The 21625-nt window shown below is 44.6% G+C and overlaps 4 protein-coding genes across 4 annotated transcripts; 2 read left to right on the top strand and 2 right to left on the bottom strand.

The window, feature by feature from the left end:
• The first annotated feature begins 1955 nt into the window (after positions 1-1955).
• On the top strand, positions 1956-6742 carry LOC123053893 (probable LRR receptor-like serine/threonine-protein kinase At1g63430). The gene is made up of 13 exons (XM_044477490.1): positions 1956-2213; positions 2316-2454; positions 3072-3143; positions 3228-3371; positions 3473-3601; positions 3925-4044; positions 4118-4179; positions 4987-5226; positions 5300-5505; positions 5593-5725; positions 5827-5984; positions 6070-6291; positions 6382-6742. Exons 1-13 carry the CDS (start codon positions 2108-2110, stop codon positions 6610-6612), a joined length of 1962 nt encoding a protein of 653 aa, XP_044333425.1. The 5' UTR covers positions 1956-2107; the 3' UTR covers positions 6613-6742.
• Positions 6743-6957: 215 nt separating this feature from the next.
• LOC123053891 (uncharacterized) lies at positions 6958-10088 on the top strand. The gene is made up of 6 exons (XM_044477488.1): positions 6958-7355; positions 7708-7818; positions 7923-8120; positions 8215-8275; positions 8853-8977; positions 9703-10088. The coding sequence occupies exons 1-6, from the start codon at positions 7044-7046 to the stop codon at positions 9763-9765; spliced, it is 870 nt and encodes a 289-aa protein (XP_044333423.1). The 5' UTR covers positions 6958-7043; the 3' UTR covers positions 9766-10088.
• Positions 10089-10210: 122 nt separating this feature from the next.
• On the bottom strand, positions 10211-13739 carry LOC123053892 (vesicle-associated protein 1-2; the record flags this gene model as incomplete). The annotated part of the gene is given in 9 exon segments (XM_044477489.1): positions 10211-10641; positions 10965-11042; positions 12437-12469; positions 12552-12593; positions 12675-12830; positions 12920-13035; positions 13125-13206; positions 13339-13409; positions 13681-13739. Coding segments are annotated over 9 exon segments (750 nt in total). The 3' UTR covers positions 10211-10527.
• Positions 13740-17614: 3875 nt separating this feature from the next.
• On the bottom strand, positions 17615-20362 carry LOC123053890 (uncharacterized). The gene is made up of 2 exons (XM_044477487.1): positions 20213-20362; positions 17615-18882 (listed from the first exon to the last, which is right to left on the bottom strand). The coding sequence occupies exon 2, from the start codon at positions 18856-18858 to the stop codon at positions 17866-17868; it is 993 nt and encodes a 330-aa protein (XP_044333422.1). The 5' UTR covers positions 18859-18882; positions 20213-20362; the 3' UTR covers positions 17615-17865.
• Between the last annotated feature and the right edge of the window lie 1263 nt (positions 20363-21625).

Here is a 21625-nt window from a genome sequence, read left to right as displayed (position 1 = left end):
ACGAAAGGCCATGAGCTTCCCGGCGTCCCACGCTGAAGTGATGACCACATACGGAACAATATGGTGGCCCTGAAAATAACCTGCCTAAAATTAATAAAGAGAGACCTGTTAAAAACTACAGTCATTCCGGCAATTTCAAATTGCCCAAAGAAAGGCACAAACCCCTACAAGGATATGACCCTTAACTTTTTATTGATACCAACCAACCAGTTTGCAAACAAATTTTGGATACTCATCGGGGGTGACAACATGAACCGTGCACCAAATCAAAGCCGCAAAAAGGGTAGGCGATATAAAAAAGTTGTATCGTTCGGCCATGTGGCTTTATTTATAAAGTGGGGCACAATCTTATTCCTAGAAGAACGAATGTAGCTCATTTGCATGCCGCGTGGGAAGAAGGGCTGCGAAAAATCATCACATTCTTAATTCAATAAGAAGACCGAAGGTAGAGTAGTATTATGTTAAGAGGACCAAACCTGCAGGAGAGAGACCAAGTACCAACATCCTGTTATCTTGAATACCGTCTTTTCCTTGCCGACCTAGTTCATTGAACATTCTCATCCATGTCTTTGTGGACAAATTTGTTTCCTAGACAATGAAGAGCACCGCACGACGCGACGTAACAAGAAAAATAGCCACTCTTTTCTCATAAGGCAAGTGTGCGGCAGAAGGCTGTTGTACCCCCGCTCCAAATTCTGCACCCATAGGGTTCATCATTTTTAGTACTTGATCTTGATTTGCTTGGAAGCATCAGGGGCTCGCTTTGATGTCATCTTTAAGCTAAACAAATGTCCATTCCACCCAATGTTGATTCCACCGGTCTTGTACCATGTGCATATTTGGAAAGGATCAAACTTGAAAACCCACCTGAATTCATGCATGGGTCGACCACCCGAAAGAGCGAAAAGACTGCACATTTCTTCTTCTTCTTCTTCTTCTTCTTCGGAGAGAACGAAACAAACAAGCATGTGTCCCAAATCAATCTGCAGGACATGGGGATGCATGCTTCTTCTTTGAGTTAGTCAATCAGTGTACCTTACAATTATTAATAACATTTTGGTTGGTTACGGCATATGATGGCGCCCTGCTCTTGACCTTTTTCCGCTGACAAAATCATGCAAACCCGGTGACGTGTGCCCCCCTTGAATAATGAATCCTCTAGCATCCGCGTAACTTTCTTAATAGTGGGTGCACCAACTCTTCTTCAAAGGTTTTTGCGTCATTCCCTAATCTAATATAGTAAAAATCAACCACAAATCCATCCGCCAATCAAGTAGCTATGGCTAGTTGCAAGGAAACAACCCATGGCTAGCCACGGCACAAAGAAGCAGCAGCCCGGCCGGGCCATGACACCGAGCATAACAATATCCTATGCCCTGAACCCCGAGAGACTTATCGTGGTCTCCCAACACGTCGCCTTCAGCGCGCGTGTGCGTGCTTGGGGAAGAGGAGCGTGCCCTGCCTCCCAACCCAACCCAGGCTTGAACCGGTACTACTGGTTCGAGCCGTTTCAGACCGCAATAGCTGATGATCATCATACGGATAAACAATAAACTTGGGAGCTCTGGTACTTACTTACTAGAGCTTAGGCATCAGCGTGACGTAACGATGACAATTCGGCGCCTGATCTGGTACGTACGCAGCGCTCGAGTCGAGCCGAGTTGGGCACGTGTCTCGATCGACCGATGGTACAGTACGTACTTCCGAGCTTTCGTGTCCGAGTCTTCCCGCATCTGCAGTTCGACCCGGTACAAGTTGATTCTGAGGAGTGGCGCAAGTTCAAACGTGCCCCGTATGCTAATTCTCACGTACGCTACGCTACACAAGTAGGACGTGTGGCTAAGTTTATATAAGTTAATTAACGTATATGCGGTGGTCTGGTATGGTTGCCCTGTTGGAGTGCTCTTGTGCAAGCGTGATAATAGGCCATCATCACTGCTTGGCGTGGCCGTTAAGTGCAACCTCCTCGCGCTCCTCCTTTCTTCTACATACAAAAACTCGAGTGAACACACGAGGCTTGAGAGAGAGAGAGAGAGAGAGAGAGAGAGATTACCATGTGAACAGGCCCTTCTTTCCCCTGCTTCGGGCCAAGCTTACCGCGACGACGATGGCGAGGCTGCTGCTTCTCGGGTTCTCCCTGCTGCTGCTCACGGGGCTCAGGCCCGGCCGCGCTTTCCTCGTCGCGGACCCTCAGCCCGACGTCTCAGACGACGGTACTCCACCGCCCTTGCCTTGCTGTATATTTCCCGCCTTTCTGCGCGTCTTCTTCAGTGGCTGATTGCTTGCTGCTGCTGCGTCCTTCTTCTTGGGTCTAGTGCCGGCGCTGCTCGCCTTCAAGAAGGCCATCTACGACGACCCACTCGCGAGGCTGTCGGACTGGAACTCCAGCGACCCGGATCCCTGCCTGTGGTTCGGCGTCACCTGCTCGGATTTCGACGCCCGCGTGGTGACTCTGTAAGAATTTCTTCTACTATTCCTTTCCATCTCCTGTTTTATTTTTACTTTTTTAGCATATCTCCGGCCCTTATTTCCCCCGAATGGAAGAACCTGTTCGGCCGTTTGTTCGCCACCTACCTACGGAGCTTGATGATACCAACAATTCTTCCTGCGCTCTCTCCACTCTCCAACGGAAATAAACAGTAACCCACCAAGGAAGGAGAAGGCCAAGGCCAGCAGCCGGAGAGAATGATGCATGTTTCTTACTCCATTTCAGAGAAGAAAAGTCTCCGACAGCACGATGAGACATCCAGCTGAAAGCTACCATCATTTTTTTTACCTACTATTACCACATCCCTCTCCTATCTTCAGTTGACCCCAGAGGCAGCTACAGAAAAAGAAAACTGACTTGGTGGATCTGTGGTCCCACATGCCAATGGAATTCTCGTTTTTTTAAAACAAACTAAGAAATGTTCAGCATTGCAGTTATTACCTACTACCTCTATAGCTTAATATAAGAAGTTTCTTTGACACTATGACAGTGTCAAAAAACATGTTTTATTTTATTTTATATGTTGATAAACTTGCTTATTCTCTTGGAGTAATGTGTCTTATTACTTGCTGCCACTGTCCAGGGACTTATCCAATTCATCTCTCGTGGGGTTCCTGGCACCACGGATTGGATCCTTGACTTCTTTGCAAAAACTGTATGTCATTGTCACCCTCGTCTTTACAAAAATATACTTCGCCTGCAACAACTGAGAATAATAGGCCTTTTAAACTTCTTGCAGCATATTGGATCACAATGCATTCACGGGCTCGATACCGAGGGAAATCGGCAAGCTAAAGAACCTCACTGTGCTGAATCTCAGTACAAATCTACTGCAGGGGCCTATTCCAAGTGAGACTGGTGACATGCAAAACATCTCAACAATGTACTACCCCAGAGCCCAGAAGCTGTGATCAACTTGTGTTTCTGCTGCCATCATGTATTTTTCAAGTTCATTCATAACTCTTCTCTTCTCTTATGCCCTAGAGACCTTCACGCGAATCGGTTGAGTGGCGCCCTCCCTCCTGAGCTCGGCAAGCTGACAAACCTCAAGGAGCTACGGTTGAGCAATAATAGCCTTACAGGGACTATTCCTGGAAGTAATAGTTCGACCATGTAAGCACATCTTTCTCAGAGTCTTCAAAACCAAATATCTGTTTCCAGCATGCATGATCTGGATTCTGGAAGGGCCCGGAAGCACGTCTCTTCTCCTGTGAACACAATAAAGTTATTTAGTTAAGAAGTCAGCATCAATCAGCACTGATTCTGTTTCACAATAGTAGTAAGAGAAGATGCCGATACGGTTTATCGTTTCAAAACAAGCTGGAGGATGAGACAAGATACAGTGACCAAGTTGCCAAAAAAATCCTCAACAGATATGCTTCTTCTGTGTGGACATTGCATATGAATAAGAAATATTTTGATTGTTTTTCTTTCAGGGTGTCCACCAAGAAAGAAGATCAAGTTGGTTTGTGTCAGTTAGCTCAGCTAACTGATATAGACCTCTCAAATAACCTTTTAGCTGGAAGTATTCCTGCGTGCTTGAATCATATTCAAAGGTACATCTTTCTTTTGTGGCTTGCATTTCAGTTAAGTCTATCTGAACTTACCTGTTTTACAGTATTTGAACAGATCAAGAATGGCAGGAAATTGTTTCCAGAACAATGACACAATGAACCGTGCTGACTGGCAATGTACGGTGATGTACCATTTTTAACACATTACAATCTTTCATGAAGTTTAGTCCTATTTTCAGCACCATGATTCTATTAAGTTTTTATTTTTTGCTGTTTGCCGCTGTGTTTCTGTAATTTTACAAGACCATGTAGACATTACCTGTTGCAGTTCCTTTTGGCAAAATAATACAGTATATTACTTGGATGAAATTGTCTTGTGCATCTGCTTCATAGTAAGCTATTTCCACACTATTCTTAGCAACTACCGTTGCAGTATTTATTAAAGGAACTACTACTGCACTAGGGCATTAGGCTAGACTGAAGAATATTCACAGCCATTTGTTCATCTTCAAAAAGTAAAAAGGTGTCACGCTTTGGGGCTCGAGGCCACTGATGGTGCGGCCATAGGAACTTAAAAATTGCTTGTTCAAATTTAGTCGACATTAGCAAAGTAGGACCTACGTTGTGAATGACATCATGAGACCTACTTGTAGTGGGAATGTTAGTTATGCTTTGCTAAAACAAAGAGAAGAAATTTGCCGCTTTGTTCGCTTCCTTCTTGGACCCTTTCTGTCACATTCTTCCTTTTGTCCCTTAGTTTGATCTCTTGTCCTAATCTTCTTGTGTTTGTCCAATGTATCCATGTTTTTCCAAGTATTCAGTTTTTCTGTCAGATATTTACCTCAGCACTGCGGGAAGCAGATCAAAACTGCCCTGTGCATTTTAGCAATAAAATATAACTCAAAATGGTCTAACCTACTTAAGTCTCCTCGTGTAATTTAATTTTCCTGAGCAGTGAGTGAGTATATTGAGTCATAATTACAGGTGGAAACAGCACGGATGCAGGCAAAGACAACAACAGTATTGGTGAAGATGGGCAGAGAGGAAGAGTGATACAGCCACTGTGGCTCCTCATCGTGGAAGTCGTGACAGGAGTTTCAGTGCTCTCCATCTTAACGCTCTGTGCCATCGCTGGTCTCAGAAGACGCAAAGATAGGTCCTCCGGGAGAGGTGTTCCATGGACAAGAGCGTTAAGCTGGAAGGAAAACAACGTGATCTCAATTGGTCAGTGTTTGTCTTCTCACTGACAAATATTGGAGTGTGTACTGCTTTACTTACAATTTTTTTGCTCATGCAGACGATGACCTGCTGGCGAATGTCCCGAAAATAAGCCGGCAAGAGCTCGCCGAGGCCTGCGAAGACTTCAGCAACATAATTGGGTCTTCCCACGAGACGGTGGTGTACAAGGGAACCATGAAGGATGGCCGGGAGATCGCCGTCGTGTCGATGTCCGCTCCGGTGCACTACTGGACGAACTACGTCGAGCTTTACTTTCAGAAGGAGGTGAGTTGATTGCTCTCCAACTTGACACTGATGCCAAAGATTTTACACGGCTCTTTGACCATATCTCTTGGTGTCTTGGACCCTTAGGTGGTAGAAGTGGCGAGATTGAGTCACGAAAACGCCGCGAAGATGGTGGGATACTGCAAGTCGTCCGATCCGTTCTCAAGGATGGTGGTCTTCGAGTACCCACCCAACGGGACGCTCTATGAGCATCTCCACGGTAAGCTTTTGGCAGCACTGAAAGCTTTGTAACCTTGCTGCATTTGAGAAGGTGACATATATATGACTGAATCTTGTTGGTTGGGTGTCGTGTGCTTTCAGATGTGGAAGGGTGTCAGCTATCCTGGCCGAGGCGGATGAAGATAGCGCTGAGCATCGCGCGCGTCCTCAGATACCTGCACACCGAGCTGCAGCCGCCGTTCGCCGTGGCAGCGCTGGCCTCCAGCTCCATCTATCTGACGGAAGACTTCTCACCCAAGGTCGGCGCATTGCTTCTTGGAACATGGCGTCTTTGGTGCAGTTGACAGCAAGATGTTCACAGCCGAAATGGGTTTTGTTTTGCAGATAATTGACTTCGAGAGGTGGAGGGGTCTCGTGGGCAAACCCCTCCTGAGCTCCGGCTGCGTGGTGAACGGCGGCGGCGGGCATTCCAACGGCGTCGTGGACTCCCGGCACGTGCGGTTCATGGACGTCCAGGCCAACACCTTCGCCTTCGGGGTGATCCTCCTGGAGCTGATCAGCGGCAGAGCCTCGCTCTCCAAGGATACAGACGACCTGCTGGAATGGGTAAGCGTCTTGCCTGAATCAAAAAAGCTCAGGATAAGTAGTAGTAGTATGACAAATCTACAAGAGAACTAAATCATATATGTGTTTCAGGCGAGGAAGCACTTGGAGCAGCCGGGGGAGTTTGGCAAGCTGGTGGACCCGAAGCTGAAGAGCGTGGGCCAGGAGAGCCTGGGCATCATCTGCAACGTGGTGAACCTGTGCATCGACGCCGAGCCGTCGCGGAGGCCCTCCATGAACATGATCGGGGCCATCCTCGAGGAAGGCGTCGACACGTCCGTCAGGGACTCCTCACTGGCCTGGGCGGAGGCGGCCATCTCCTAGATGTCCCTTGCTTCGCTTCTGTCATGTGTGTGTGCGTGTGTGTTTTGACGGGCGCTGCTGTCGTGTGTTCATATAGACGGCAACTGCACAGTGAATTAATTTGCCTAAAAGAAGATTGGTTTTTGATCCATGTCTACAAGAACAGCGTTAGCATTTTACGAATGTGTGAGTGTGCTGGCTCAGGCTTTTGTTTTGATGTGCTCAGAAAAAAAAAAGTAATTTGAAAGGCTTGTTTGAGTAGAGATATCTGCCTACAGCCCATCCACATAATAAAATCAGGCCCATAGAAAAAGGCCCATATCAACCCAATAAAATCAGGCCCATACGAGAAAATCAACGGAAGACCCCTCAAAAAAATCAAGAGAAGAAACACAAGGCAATTTCACACTTTCGTCGGAGAGAGAGGAAAAAAACGCAGCCGCTGCGTCGCCATGGCGGGAGAGGAGCAGCCCCTGACGGAGTACGAGAAGCAGCGGCTGGCGCGGATACGGGAGAACGAGGCCCGCCTCCAGGCCCTCGGCATCCGCCGCCTCGCGGCGTCCCCCCTCCTCAACCAGCCGTCCTCGGCGGCGGCGGCGGCGGGGGCCAAGAGAAAACAGAAGAAACGATCCGACGATGCGGATGAGGAATACCTCCCGTCGGACGGGGGCGGCGGCGAGGAGGGGGAGGAGGAGGAGGGCTCGTCGGTCAGTGACCAAGACTCCGACGAGGAGTTCAAGCCTTCCTCTAGGTCTAACCAAAAGGTGCCCCAATTTTCCGGTGGAACAAATCCACTAATCCAGGCCCTTGAATCTTGTGTGCATCATCGCTGTTAGTATGAATTAGTTGACGCTATTGTTTTGGTGATAGCGTATCAAGCACTTTTTTCATCAATTGTAATGCCATCAGGGTTAGTGGGCTTGTTCATGGCATCCTTACAGGTTAATTTGCTAAATCGCGGTCTTAGCAATATCCAAGCAGCAACACAAGGTTGATAGATTTTACTGCACGATGGGTTGGAGATCTCCCAAAGAAATGGAATGTGAAACTCCATGGAGATCTGCTCTTTTATATTAGTACTAATGCATAGTTTTCTTTTCTCTGCTTTCTTTTCAGGGAAGGGCAAAGAAGAAAATGAACTTGGGAAGCTCTTCTAAAAGTACTGTTAGAGAAGAAGAAGGTGCTCCCTTCACCGATTTTATGGATGATGACGCAGCCTTACAACAGGTAATACATACGTCGCAAATGCAGGCGCCAAAAACGGATGTGATCCTTGAATGCTTATTGAACTCCTGATCCTTTCTCCACTCATGATTCTTCGCCATATGCAGGCGATTGCGCTCTCCCTGGCAGAACCTTCAAAAAGTTCTGTGACGACAACAACAGAACCTTCAAAAAGTTCCGTCACGACAACAACAGTTGCAGAAACTTCGAGCAGAGGAGCCAAAGGACGAAAAAGCACGCCGTGCAAAGATGACAATACCACACCTGTTAAGGATTCCGCTAAAAATAGGAAGACAAAGAAGCAGGTATGCTCCTTCCAGAATGACATGTACAGTATTAGCTTTACATCCCAAACTTACTTGTGTTTTGCATAATTGTGCTTCCATTGCTTGCTTTCAGGTCAGGAGCAGAATTCAACTGTCGGAAGATGATGTGGTGGCAATATTCTTCTCATTTGATGGTATTTTATCTGACTTGGAAGTCCTTTTATGGCATTTAAAACCTGAGTTCCGCTAGAAAATGGATTTTGTGTTGCATCTATGCATAATTGTTTGTTGAGGAAATAGTCTTAGTAGGAAAGCCTATGAGCCTAAAGTAACATAGGCGTTTTGTTCTGATGCCCTTGTGATTTGCGTATTGGTTAGAGTTACGTATGGTGTGATCCTGCGATGCTTACCAGGGGAATTAAGATTAGTTCTTAAACAGTAATCCCTCCGTCCCAAAATTCTTGTCTTGGATTTGTCTAGATATGGATGTACCTAATACTAAAACATGACTTGATACATCCGTTTTTAGACAAATCTAAGACAAGAATTTTGGGACGGAGGGAGTATTCAACAAGCCAAGCTGATTTGTCCACACTGAAGTATCTTCAGTTGGGTATTCCCCTATAGACAAATGGGTTTAGTTATGTTCATAGCAGAAGCACAAAATTTTGATTGGCATAGTTCCTCTTTTCTTGTCACTGTACTATAAGGTTTTATCTAAATATCTTACTTTTATATGGACTGTGAATTGGTTTCTACTTTGATGTACAGAAGCTGGAAAAGGATACATCGCACCATGGGATCTTGAAAAAATGGCCAATATAAATGATTTCATCTGGACAGATTTTGAGCTATCTAAGATGATCCATTGCTTTGACAGTGACAAAGATGGAAAGGTTTGTCCTTTGTTCTTGAATAAAAATGTTAGCATTTTTCTACTTTAAATGATGCATTGTTTAGAATCCAGTTTTCTGATGTGGGAAACCATAAATAGTCTGATTTCTGTGCACTCATGGAACCATATTCAAATCAATTAACACGGACAACTGGTTCCCTTGTGGAGAATTATACATTTAAATCAGTTATAAATGCACTTCTCAGGTGGTGCCTGTTTTCGCCAAGCCTGAGCTAGCAGATTTCCATCATTGCCCCTGCTATTTGCCAATGTATTTAAGAATGTGAATTGTTTAAATTCATCGTGTACTTATTGACTAGCAATTATATACTCCATCCTTTTGATAGTCGCGTCCTACTTTTTTGGTGTTAGATAGCCATCTTTTTTGTCAACTTGCACTACTGAATGACCGCTTGACTCGTGAGCAGTGACCACTGACCTCACTAGGATGCCGTTTTATCAAGCTCAACTAGAGAGAGGGGCCAATACTGCTCGTTTGTCCACCTAATGATAACTCTCAGTCATTTTAACTTGCTAACTAATCACAACATTTCTAAATAACTATTGTGGAACATGGATTCCAACAGCAGATACCTACTCGGCATGGCCCGTTTGTCAAACAGATGCTGAAAACAGTCGTTCGACAGCGACCTGCCAGCGCTACAATAAGGAGTGTTAACCTTTTGAACATGAATCCAATTCTTACAACTCAATTTTCCTTCACAGATAAGCCTTGAGGAATTCCGCACCATCGTGTCTCGATGCAACATGTTGCAAGAGCCGGAGTGATGATGACAGGGCAAACAGTTGCATCAGCCAGAGGAGTGATGATGACAGGGCAAACAGACGGTGCCTCTCCAAAACCTAACTATTAAGACGGCATGGGTTTGAAGGTGAAACTGGACGCAGATCGCTGGAGCCTGGAGGCATGAGTCGATGAAAGTTCCAGGACCGAACAGAACCTCTGTTCACAGGAGCTGCATATCAATCAAGGTCCTTGTAGGAGTAGCTGTTTCATCTAGGATTAATTGTTCATGTACATTGTTGAGTAGTACTACGGGACCACTGTTGCTGTTCTAATAGGAATCACCAATTCGCCGTGCTCTTATTTACTACTGCATACTGCAAGTGGTACATGGACATCGAATTAAGCAAGAATCCAGCGTCGTATGATATCCAAAAATTCAGGATGAAGTACACGCGTAATTAACCAAGCACCAACACTGGACAAATATACCATGAGGGAATCAGCACTAGATAGGCGAAAGTCATTTTTAACAATTATACCAAGTTATACTAACGCCCAAGCTAAAAGTAGCCATATATGACAAACAACCATAAGGTTAACCGTGACGACTACTCGACCGGGTATGATGGTCAACCCAATCTGACGCTTGCGACTACAGGCGACATCATACCCTAAGATATTGTGCTGTTAAGTAGTAGTGCCGTACATGTAAATGAGCGCATCAGAATGCAGATGACAACACTGCTCCATTTTGATGAGGACAGGAGCCTAACAAGACGCGGGCAGGATTACACAGGGATCCTCTATCTCTTCATGAGATAACCCAGCAGAATTCCCAGCAGAGCAACGGCAACCACGAACACCAACGGGAAACCACCATTGCCATTCTGCTTGCTGATCTCCCTTCTCACAAGGTCCTGCCAAGATTCAACGGAAGATGTTTAGTTACAACTATGTTAGGCTTCAACATGCACAGCTGAAATTTAACAGCTTTTCCCATAGTAAACTAGTACCAATATTCCAATCATGAAGGGCAATCTAACAAGTTTGGTATTATGGTTTATGGATGCAATAGGCTATGGGCCTAAGATATGCCCAAGTTAAATGCAAAGATAAGCAACAGTGTAATCGCTATAATGACAAAAAATTCTCAAGCCTTAAACACTAGGAAAGAATGCTACCGCAATCAAAATACAAAACATGCTGCAAAAATGTTGAATCAAAGATCGAGTCCACTAACCAGTTCCTCACGAAGCTTGTTGTTCTGCTGAATAGCAGAGTTTCTCTCTTCAGTTAATCTTGAAATCAACGGGGATGTCTACACAATTCATGAGATATTATTGGTGTCGGCACAAGGCAAGTAAAAGATACTTATAACAAAAGGTGTACGAAAAACTGAACAATGTTACGTGGTGAGAAGAGCACAAAGTCTGCTCTCAATATGACCCATTTATTGACTCATAGTGCAGGGTTGTACGCATAATGCAGGTAATTGACTGTACCAAATATACATACAAAAGTTTACACAATGTACTACCAAAGCATGTGCATTTGCTGCACCTAATAAAGAATCTAGTTGCTATATTAATGCCAATTGGCAGATTTGGGTGTATCATTATGAGGAATTAGCTACGATTGCAACTCCACAGTGAGAGAAATTAGCAAAGGCCAACAAGGCCAACAACTAAAGATGACAAACTGAATACAGGTTGCTAAACTGGCATCTTGTTATAAGTTAGAGCTTGACCAATATCCACTGATCTCTGAGATGAAACATAACAGACCAGTTTCAAGTTAGAGCTTGGCCGACGTACATACATGTTCTCAGTAGTATGATAACAAATGCATATTGCAGCATGCCAGAATGCATCAGCCAACACAGAAACACTTAATTTCAAGTTTAGCAAGTTCATCATAGTGATGCCGACGCAAATGACTGTCTATATCTTACACCACTATCTATTATCACAAAGGTGAACTTAATACAGCTCACTAGTGGGTTAAATATGTGTCATTACATTACAGTACAAATTCAAAATACTTACATCAGTTTGAGGCTTAAAGATCCAGTATTCTGGTTGTCATTTATTGACTATTTCAGTGTTAAGTTGAGCGTTGCTCAGGGTCTAATGGTGTTAACAAGTACAACATCATCTTGAACATAAATTTGTTGTTTGAAATAATTCTTATGTACTAAGCAACAAGGTGTCAGCTCACTGAACGTCTCCTTTACAAAGCATGGCACTTGTGATGCACAACATTTACTTAATCCTTTGTAAGTGTTAGACAGAATTGAGAAAGTCTGGGCCTAGTTGATATTTGAAGAATAATTCCAAAGTAAATGGAGGAAGGTTGATTACCTAAAACATTTAAATTTAGAGTTATGAAGTAAATGTTAGCATGATTTTTGGGGAGAATATGTGACTAAGTGGAAACCACCATGATAACTCTGCAGCTGTGCCATCCTTCCAAATGATATGACTACGCGATTGAGGTGCATTGATAATCAAGAAAAGTGCAAGTCATATATGTCTATGGTACTTGAATTTTACTTCTCAGGGATTCAATGCAAGGTTTGATCTGGCCAAACCCTATTAGTGTTAAACATTTACAGAAAAGTATGCCCTGAAGGTATACAAAATCAATTTCTGCTTTCCATACTTCTAATAGAAAATTCCATGCAGACTTAAATAGTTGTTCGATGGAGCTAACCTCAGTGGTTATCTCAGATGGTTCCTTGTGCGCCTGAAACCAGCAACAACTCAGTTTAACATGGTTACAAAAAAGAGCAGACCAGGAAAACAGCTGATGAGGTTAAGATACTAACTGAGGACAATGGTGGCTCATCAGATTCCCGTGTTGCCTGCATCTAGAAAACAATCGATCACACCTCAAGCAGTTCAGAACAAAAAACGAAATGAAAGAAACAGCATAGAGTTAGAGATCTCACATCTTGATAATTTATGTTTGCCCCATCTGACCATGAAGGCCGAGGTGACGAACCCTCTTCAGATCCCTCCCGCACAGGCGATGGTGGCCGGGGTGGTTGCACGTAGACAACCTTCAGCCTCACCTCATCCACCACATTCCCTGATTCTTTTTTAAACTACACAAGGTTCACTTGTTAGCACTGTTGAAGCAAACATCACACAACATAACTGAACCAACGAAGAGGCATTAGAGTGTGAATTGTACCATCTGTCCGGTGATATCCTTGACTGCTGTTCCCTCCGTCACCACAGCGCTCTGCACGAGAAACTTGTCCTTGCACTGCATGTCGGGCGGCGCCTGCTTCAGCGCTTGCATCGTCACTGAGAAATCAGAGAGTGTCAGTTTTTCGCCGAAATATAGCAAAGCATCCTGATGACTTTGGTGAGAGGTGTATGGGAGTTGGCAGTACCGACGACGCTGCTGGTGGACCGCGGCGGCACAATGCCGCTGTTGGGCCGCACGCAGTACTTCTTGGGGCTGGTCGTCTTGACCTAAGAGGCGCAACGTTTCACCAAATGCGGCATCACATTCAGACACTTTGTACACAATTATTGCAGAGCTGTGTGCTGTGACGAAGACTGGGAACACTTGGTGGGAAACAAGGACGTGGTGATTCCAATTACCTTGAAGGCGAGGTAGTCGTCCGTCCTGTTGGTGAGCTCCATGGAGCACGAGATCTGCTTCATGAACTCGACTGCGCGATCCAGAAGAAGAAAAAAAAGAAAAACAAGAGGACCAAATTTAGCACAAACAGTACAACAAGCCGGCGAATCCGCCGGATTCCCTCCACGCTCTAGATAAATAAAAAACTGCACGGGAATGTTTGATTTAAAAAACGCCGCGGCAGTTCAAACCGAGGACCGCGCCGACATCAGTCCGAGAATTCCTTGAGAACAGCAGCGGCGGCGGCATGTGCCCCGGAACAGCTAAATACAGTACAAACAAAGGGAGAGGAGGGACCGTACAGGGGAAGCGGAGCTCGAGGGGCTCGATCCCGAGCAGCTCCTTGGAGTCGGAGCCCATCCTGCTGCGCGAATTCGGCGCTGGAGCTCGGCGCGGGGGGGCGACGACGCGGGAGGGGGAGAGCTAGGGTTTGGGGGAGTGTGCCTCGGGGGGCGAGAGGAGTGGAGGAATCGGAAGGGAATTTGGTTGGAGTCGCGGAAGGGAGCAGGAGTGGTGTGGTGGTGGTCTTTTGTTGGCTGACTCGATTGAGCTGTTGAGCACGAGGTGGGTGGGCTGCCTGACCCAAATGCGGCAGCGGTTGCGGCTGATGCGCCTTTACACCCTCTGTGTGTGGTTTCCTCTTTCTGCAAAAGGGCAATGCCGCGGTAGGTGAATTTCCCTGCTGATGACGGTTGAGATATCGCATCGCTTTTCTTAGGCGGAGAAATCAGGAATTTGTCTATGATGAAGTTTGTGGTAAAATCATCTAATAGTATCAAGGGAATCGTTGACATGAAAATACTTGTCAGAGAAATGAATGTATCTAGACATATTTTAGTTTTAGATACATTCATTTTTATCAAAAAAGAATTTAACAATTTTTAAGACAGATGGAGTAATGTGGAACAGACGGCAGTGGCTAAAAACTGTCATTCGGGGCATTTTGGATGTAAAAGCACTACTCCAACGGATGATGTATCTCTGTTTGGTGCTAAAAAAACTGCAACAACCCTAAATTTCCGCCTCAAGTGCTACGTATTTGCAGCATCTCTACCGGCTGCCGCAAAAACCAAACACAACATCATAGCCACACACGAACACCAGCCGCCGCGCTGAAGTTTCCCGGTCGCCCGACCCGTGGCCGCCCCACACCGATTCTGGTTAGATCTCACCATCACTCGCCACCGCGGCAAGACCGTCATGCACCTCAGCCGAGTGGCCCATTCCCATCAGTCCGAATATCCACCACCACCCCAGCCTCCGCCGTCAATTGAGGTTCCAGCGCTGCCCGATTTGCAACAATTTTGTCTGTTCCTTGCCCCTCTGCCGTCCAATATGGCCGCCGCAGCACCAGGCTCGCCTTGTAGGTCGATCATCTACAGCCCGGTACCCCACGTGGCCGCCGCGACCACCGCCGAGTTGTTTCTCCTTCAGAACTCTCGTCTGTTGGGAGGCGCGGCTATGGAGGCTCAGACCTGGCGGCAGCAAGAACACACCCAGTCCATTCCTAGCCAGATTGGCGGCCCCGCATCGGCCACAGTGAGCAACGCCGGCCGGAATTCACCTATGTGCCCGCTAGGTGTTCGATGAAAAGCATCCAATGTAAAAAAATTGTTGCGATATAAGAGCAGATCTAATGCAGATATTGTGTAAATGTAGATGAATTTGTTTGAACTGTCTTCATGGGATGATTCCTCCTTCGGAGAGGAATACGAGGGGACAAAGACGAGGACGTTGATTTGATCATGATGGTGCACATGAAGAAGAACAAGCGGCCGAAGCATGATGGTTCTGTTGTCGGTCGTGAGGTGATTCGTAGGAGGAAGCAACATGGGCAGCCAAGATTGATGGTCAGTTATTTTGGTCCAAATATAGTGTATCCAAATCGATACTTTCGCCCCCAGTTCAGACTGGCTCCGGATTTGTTCCTCCACATTGTCAATTGTGTGAAGCGACATGATCAAAGCAGAGGAGGAATTGTGTCGGAGATCTTGGACATGGTATTGTCCAAAAGGTGACTATGACATTGCGCATGATGACATATGTTATTCATGCAACTTTGGTTGATGATCCCTTGGCAATGGGAGAGAGCACTTCCATCAAGTGTGTGAAGCAAATTGCAAAGGTGGTGGTTTAATATTTTGGGCCAGAGTATTTGAGAGCACCCAATCCTCAGGACACTCACAGACTTTTGGAGATGAAAAAGAGCATGTGGGTTTCCAGGTATGCTCGGTTCAATTGATTGCATGCACTGTAAGTGAAAGAACTGCACTGCGGCATGGCATGGACAATTGAAAGGACATATGAAGGATGCCACCATCATTCTTCAAGTCATGGCCAATCAAGAGACATGGTTTTGACATGCATATTTTGGGATGCCTGGATTTTTTAATGCCATCAATGTGCTCCAACTATCATCACTCTTTGCATGGTTAGCCAATGGAGAATCACCACCGGTGGAGTTTCAAGAAGATGGTCGCACATACAACATGGGCTACTACCCTAGCGGATGGGATATATCCGAAGCGCGGGCAACTGTGAAGTCGATTTAAGCCCCCAAAGTAAGAAAGAATTTCAATTCCATAATGCTCAAGCAACTGCTAGGAAATATGTGGATATGTTATTTGAAAATTTGCAAGCCCAATTTGTTATCATGTGTGGACTAGTTGGATTTTGGGATCAAGAAATCCTTTGGTACATCCCAAGGGCCGCTGTGATCATACACAACATGATCATTGAGCATGAGCATGTGAAAGGTTTGCATAACTCCTTCTATGAATTGATGGGGAAGCCGGCCCAACCACATACAAGTAAATACCGCATATGACACTTTCTTCAAGTTCAACATGACATTCTAGATGCGGATACTCACGAAGATCTTAAAAAAGATCTCATCGAGGCGCGATAGACGTGGAATAGGAACAAGAACCCTAATTCTACCTCTATGTGTTCATGTCATGTGTTTTGAACTTTGTGTTATGTTTGATGAACAAGTGCGTTGAATTTGAACCTCTGTATTGATGAACTATGTAGTAACTAAGTACTAATTGTGTGTTAGATATTATTTGTTCTGGATTTATTGTGTTGAACATGCTCAAAATGTTTGATAGTTGGAGAAGGCCAAAGTTTTAAGGCATCGGTTTTACATCATTTGTTACGGCAGTGATGCCCAATAACCGTCTCTCTTCTGCCCTAAAACTATTCTTTTCTTAAAAGGACAGCACAAATGTAGATCCTTAAAATCAATTTTTACATCATTTGTCGAAGATGCTCTAGCATTTGCAATGGCAGATATCGTCTATTAGATAGGTAAAAAGTGTCTTGAACTCCACATAGGTCCGGATCTACATTTCAAATATAGCTAAATATGCAGCTTTAAATGAATTACTAAATTTATTTTATTTCCTGATGCCCAATAACCGTCTCTCTTCTGCCCTAGAACTATTTTCTTAATAAAACACAGTACAAATGTAGATCCTTAAAATCAACTTTTACATCATCTGTCGGAGCTGCTCTAGCATTTGCAATGGCCGATCGTATGTTAGATAGGTATAAAATAAAAAGTGTCTTGAAGTTCACTTGGGTCCGGATCTACATTTCAAAAATAGCTAAATATGCAGCTTTAAATGCATTACTAAATTTTATTTTATTTCCTGCGGCGAATTTGCAAATTTTAGTTGTGCCTGCACAATCGAACTCAGACGTGCGACGCACGCCAACAGTGTTGAATCAACTAACTAGGTCGTAAGCCATGTCGCTTGGCTTATCGTGTGGTTGACAGGTCTAGGATTTCGCCAATTCCTTTGAACAATTGCTCTCTCTGAAATTCAACAGAGCAGGCGAACCGTACGCATCTCAAGGCACATGGGTTAGGTCGGGTGTTTAGCAACTTTGCGTGATATGCTGCTTGATTTGTATCAAGGGGAGTACGCACGCCAAAAGGAGTATCTGAGAAAGACATAACTAGTTTTTTCTTCGCTTTGTTGCCATCACACATGACACACCCAACCAGTTGATTCTGCACACGAATGTTGGCCTAGTTCTTTTGGCCGATTCCGCCCGAATCTTGAGCCTCCTCCAGATTTTCCCAGAATCCTGAACCCACCAAAAGAACTCACCTGGCAGTGCACAACCTGTGAATAAAGGAAGGATACCATATCCTTTTCACATGGCAACAAGCCTCCGTGAGGTGCAGATCTTCCGAGGAAATGGAGCAACACCCACACTGGCAACAGCTTGGAGCATATATATTCTGTATTCAAGTAAAGTATTTCTTACACACTCATATTCCACTGTTCAGCATCACGTCAATGTACAATTTTCATTTTATCTATATACCAAAGCACTTGCACGATTCAAAGTTTCTATCAGTCAAAACTCCTTTTATTCTACGTGCACCGCATCTGACAAATGCAGACGCACCAGAAGTAACATGGCACCCATTCTATCCTGCAGTGAGCAGCAGAAGCACAGCAGCACGAAGAAACCTATCTGTTCACATCATCACTCGATCCATGGCTTGAATCGCTTGCGGAACTGAGCCCAGCGAACCAAGCAACGCGCATCAACTGAATCCCAAGGACCAGCACCCACCAGGACACCAAGCCGCGAAGGCTCTGCACCATCCACCCGGGCGCAGCGATCTCGCTGGCCAGCTGGAGGCCCCTCATCAGCTGCAGCACCCGATAGCCCTCGTAAACGACGGGGGCCACCAACCAGACAGGCGATTTCCAGTGCCATGTAAGCGTCTCAGTCAGCATCTGCACCGAAAGGAGTAACAGGTATGGCCCAAGCAGCACCAAGAACGGAATGAACGGTAGATGCGGCTGCAGAGCTCCTCGATGAGACGCGAAAAGCAGGGCCAGAGGAGCAACGAAGCCTAGTATACTGGCTACCAGATTCCACAATCTGTAAGAAGTTGGGATCTGCCTTGTCAGGTCGAATGAATTGTTCTCTGGACGCCCACATGCGTCGGCCATAAGGAAGAACAGCATTGCTCCCATGTTGAAGATGCAGTCGAGTCCCACCAGGGATAGAAGGCCAGCGATGTTAGGGCCAAGGAACACTGAAGGCAATGGCAGCCACAAAGTTGGAACTATACCGGTAACCAACAGAACCGAAGGCCCTAACAGCCACATTGGCAGCTTAAATGTTGCTAGCTGCTTAGAAGGTTCATTCTTCACGTCCACAACATCCTGGTCACTCTGGAGGATTGGAATCTCCGGAGCTTCTTCTGTATCAATAGCCTCGACAACATTTGTTCCCATGACAATGCTGGCATCGTCCTCTGCGGAAGCATATGGTAGAGAGGCCTCCCAAGGCAAATTCTTAGTGCATCGCAGTGCAATGTTTTTAAAGTGGCCCGACTGCAAGGGGCTCCAATGAAGAGAGCTGGGCAATCTCGTAAGTCTATTCTCATGAACCTGCCTCCTAACATATGCTCTGTTTAGTTTTATCTGTGAACAGAGCAAAGAAGCCATGGTACAGGACGTCAAATTCCAACACTGCAAAAGAATTAAAGAAGTGAAACAAATTAGTGCCTCCAATGTCTGGACCGTGGCGAGATATCTAGCAGGTAAGATAAACTCAAACACAGGCTAACAATGAAATGCAATAAAGTTGGATGTCAGGTTGACAAGAGTAAAACAATGCTTGTCATTTGTGTCTTGGCATGTCACTCAACCATTTATTAGATGGTACTGAACCAAAGATTGCTTGTCCATGTCCCAACGACGAATTGCAGAATCCACAGGCAGATCAAATATTCAATGATGTACAGAAATTCATGATTGCAGTTACTGTGATACTTCTTATTCAACAGGTTTTTAAGTAAAGAACTCCAGCTTCAGCTCTTGTGATTGTTTTTGCTAACTGATAGCTATAATTTGTAAGTTGTAACTGGAAGCATACTTTTGACTTCCGGGACAGGAAACATGGTAAAACATGCAATAAAAAATGGAACTCAGCTGCACCTCATTACAGAGAAGTTGCTATCAGACCTAAAGCTTAACAAGAGTCAAGAAGGCTAAGTAAAAAGACTGAAGCCAAAAGACAAATACCTAAGCACTTAGGAATAAACTTAAAAATTGCAAGAATTATCTAGCACACGTGAGATTTAACATTTTGTAAATACAGCAAAAGTTATAGAGTATGTATGAGTTATAAAACCAGACATACAAAGTCCCCCGCTTAAATTGCATAAGATTCAAGACAGTGGTAACTATTTAGGCCTGAATCCAATGATCCAGGAGATATAAAGATGCTACTTTACACAGACCTAAAGTGCTAGTTCTTCTCCCCAGCGGACACAATCTGTCGAAAAGGTTACTGACGTTCCCAAGCTAATCACCACATCTGTGCAGCAACGGTACTAAACACCAGAAACTTAAGGACAACCTGTACTTTAAGTGTGTGTCATTTTGCATAACTTCGAATAAGCTCTGTATTAACCGAAACAAAATCCCCATATCGGTTGACTACGCAGAGTATGTGCATCTAGCTATGCCTGATGGCAAAACCTACACCTTAAAAACACGCGCTAGTACTCACAGCTCGCCGGAACCGACTGACCACTAGCTTTGATTGATCTTTCAGCGACCGAACCTCACAAATCACAAGAGTATACAGCTACGAAGTAACTCAAACCATCCCCCGCGTTTCCCTTCTCAAAATTCAGTGGTAAACGCAGGCGTCGGAGAGACCGAGAGCACTTCTAAACATTCCCAAGGCCTCGAATCTGGTCAGATCCGCAGATTTCGCCCGAGCGCTGGGACCTTCTGTTCGGGGCTAGTTCTTATAGGTAACGCAATAGACGGAACAAAGGGGAAGGCTAACCTGATTGGATTTCCTTCGGCTTCTCACCGGCCGGAGCTCCTCCGAGCAGTTCTTCTCCCCAGCGGCGGACGCACGGCTTGAGCGAGGGGTGGAAGGGGCAACCCGGCCCAATACACAACAATAAGTACGGTGGGCCGAGGTATGGAAATGTTCTCGTGTCTTGGAGGAGGGCCATTTCGGCTCTGGGGAGCATCTGCTCCTGGGCGAACAGTAAATTCAAAATGAATTCTCTCTCAAAAAAGTAAATTCAAAATAAATAGTGAAAGAATTAAAAAATTCTGATTTTTTGTGTGGATGTTCATGTTAGTCTAATAAGTGTGCTTGAAATTTTCATGCGAAACGGGATAGCAGTGCTTTGTCGGTGAAAAAACAAAGTTAAATGTAAAATTTCGGGTTTGATTTGTTTTCTTCTCACAGGCCAAAATTTAAGCTTTTTTGAATTTCTTTTGACATTTGCAAAAGACATTTTTGGCAGACAAAAATTATATGCTCCCGAAAGCCGAATTGGATTTCTCATGTTTTGGCCATTCTTTTGTGTGTTATAATAGTGTACGGATGGAGGAACCGTGTGAAATCTTGGTCTCTTAGGGACGCGGTTAATCTGAGCTCGAGCTCATGTGAGCTCGGGTAAATAGTAAAAGAAACTTAAAATAATCTGATTTTTTAGCAAATATTGACAAATGTCTTGATTGCTTTTAAAGTTTTATAATGGAATGAAAATTGTAGAGACTTGGAAAAAAATGATTTCATTTTTTGGGAGCATTGATCTTATTATTCATCTATTTTGGAGCAACATGAAAAACATTTATGAAGCATCGATTTTGTGGTGGCCTGCTTCCACCACAAGAAAACTAACCATCTAAACTATGCTTAGTTCACTATGGAAATAGGTTGAGAAGCGTTTTTTTTGTAGGGATGGGCTTATTAGCCTAGAATCTAATAAAAGAAGTTGAATGATCGTTGTTTGTGAGAACAAAGGAAATGCTCGTGAGGGAGGATAATTGATTCGTTCATTGTTTTCCATAGACAAAACTGGGTTTATCTTCAATTTTAAGAAAATATGTGTAGTAGTAACAATGAACCCTGCAATTTCAAGAAAAAATTTAAGTGGTACCAATGAATCCAAGGAATATCGAGCCACTGAAGAAGTTTACAGGCAAATTTCATAAGTAGGTTGTTGTTTTGGATAAGCAAATTTTGTATACGTAGACCGTCAATTTGACCCGGTGCAAGTTTCCTCGTTCATCCATTTGGATAAACAAATTTTTTATACCTAGACCGTCAATTTGACCCGGTGCAAGTTTCCTCGTTCATCCATTTGGATAAACAAATTTTATAAGTAAGAAATTTTTCTGGTTTGCAAACATTTTTCTAAGTGATAAGACATTTTGACCCAATGCAAGTTTTCTATTC

The sequence above is a fragment of the Triticum aestivum genome, chromosome 2D (genome assembly GCF_018294505.1).
Source record: "Triticum aestivum cultivar Chinese Spring chromosome 2D, IWGSC CS RefSeq v2.1, whole genome shotgun sequence".
In the NCBI taxonomy this organism is placed as follows: domain Eukaryota; kingdom Viridiplantae; phylum Streptophyta; class Magnoliopsida; order Poales; family Poaceae; genus Triticum; species Triticum aestivum.
This window is presented reverse-complemented; position numbering and strand designations above follow the sequence as displayed.

Excerpts from the sequence above, each read along its gene's own strand:
- LOC123053893 (XM_044477490.1), top strand. The coding sequence starts at position 2,108 with ATGGCGAGGCTGCTGCTTCTCGGGTTCTCCCTGCTGCTGCTCACGGGG. Across the intron at positions 3,144-3,227 it reads TTGACTTCTTTGCAAAAACT|CATATTGGATCACAATGCAT; the intron begins GTATGTCATTGT and ends AACTTCTTGCAG. Across the intron at positions 5,726-5,826 it reads GCTCTATGAGCATCTCCACG|ATGTGGAAGGGTGTCAGCTA; the intron begins GTAAGCTTTTGG and ends GTGTGCTTTCAG.
- LOC123053891 (XM_044477488.1), top strand. The coding sequence starts at position 7,044 with ATGGCGGGAGAGGAGCAGCCCCTGACGGAGTACGAGAAGCAGCGGCTG. Across the intron at positions 7,356-7,707 it reads CCTCTAGGTCTAACCAAAAG|GGAAGGGCAAAGAAGAAAAT; the intron begins GTGCCCCAATTT and ends CTTTCTTTTCAG. Across the intron at positions 8,276-8,852 it reads AATATTCTTCTCATTTGATG|AAGCTGGAAAAGGATACATC; the intron begins GTATTTTATCTG and ends TTTGATGTACAG.
- LOC123053890 (XM_044477487.1), bottom strand. The coding sequence starts at position 18,858 with ATGGCTTCTTTGCTCTGTTCACAGATAAAACTAAACAGAGCATATGTT.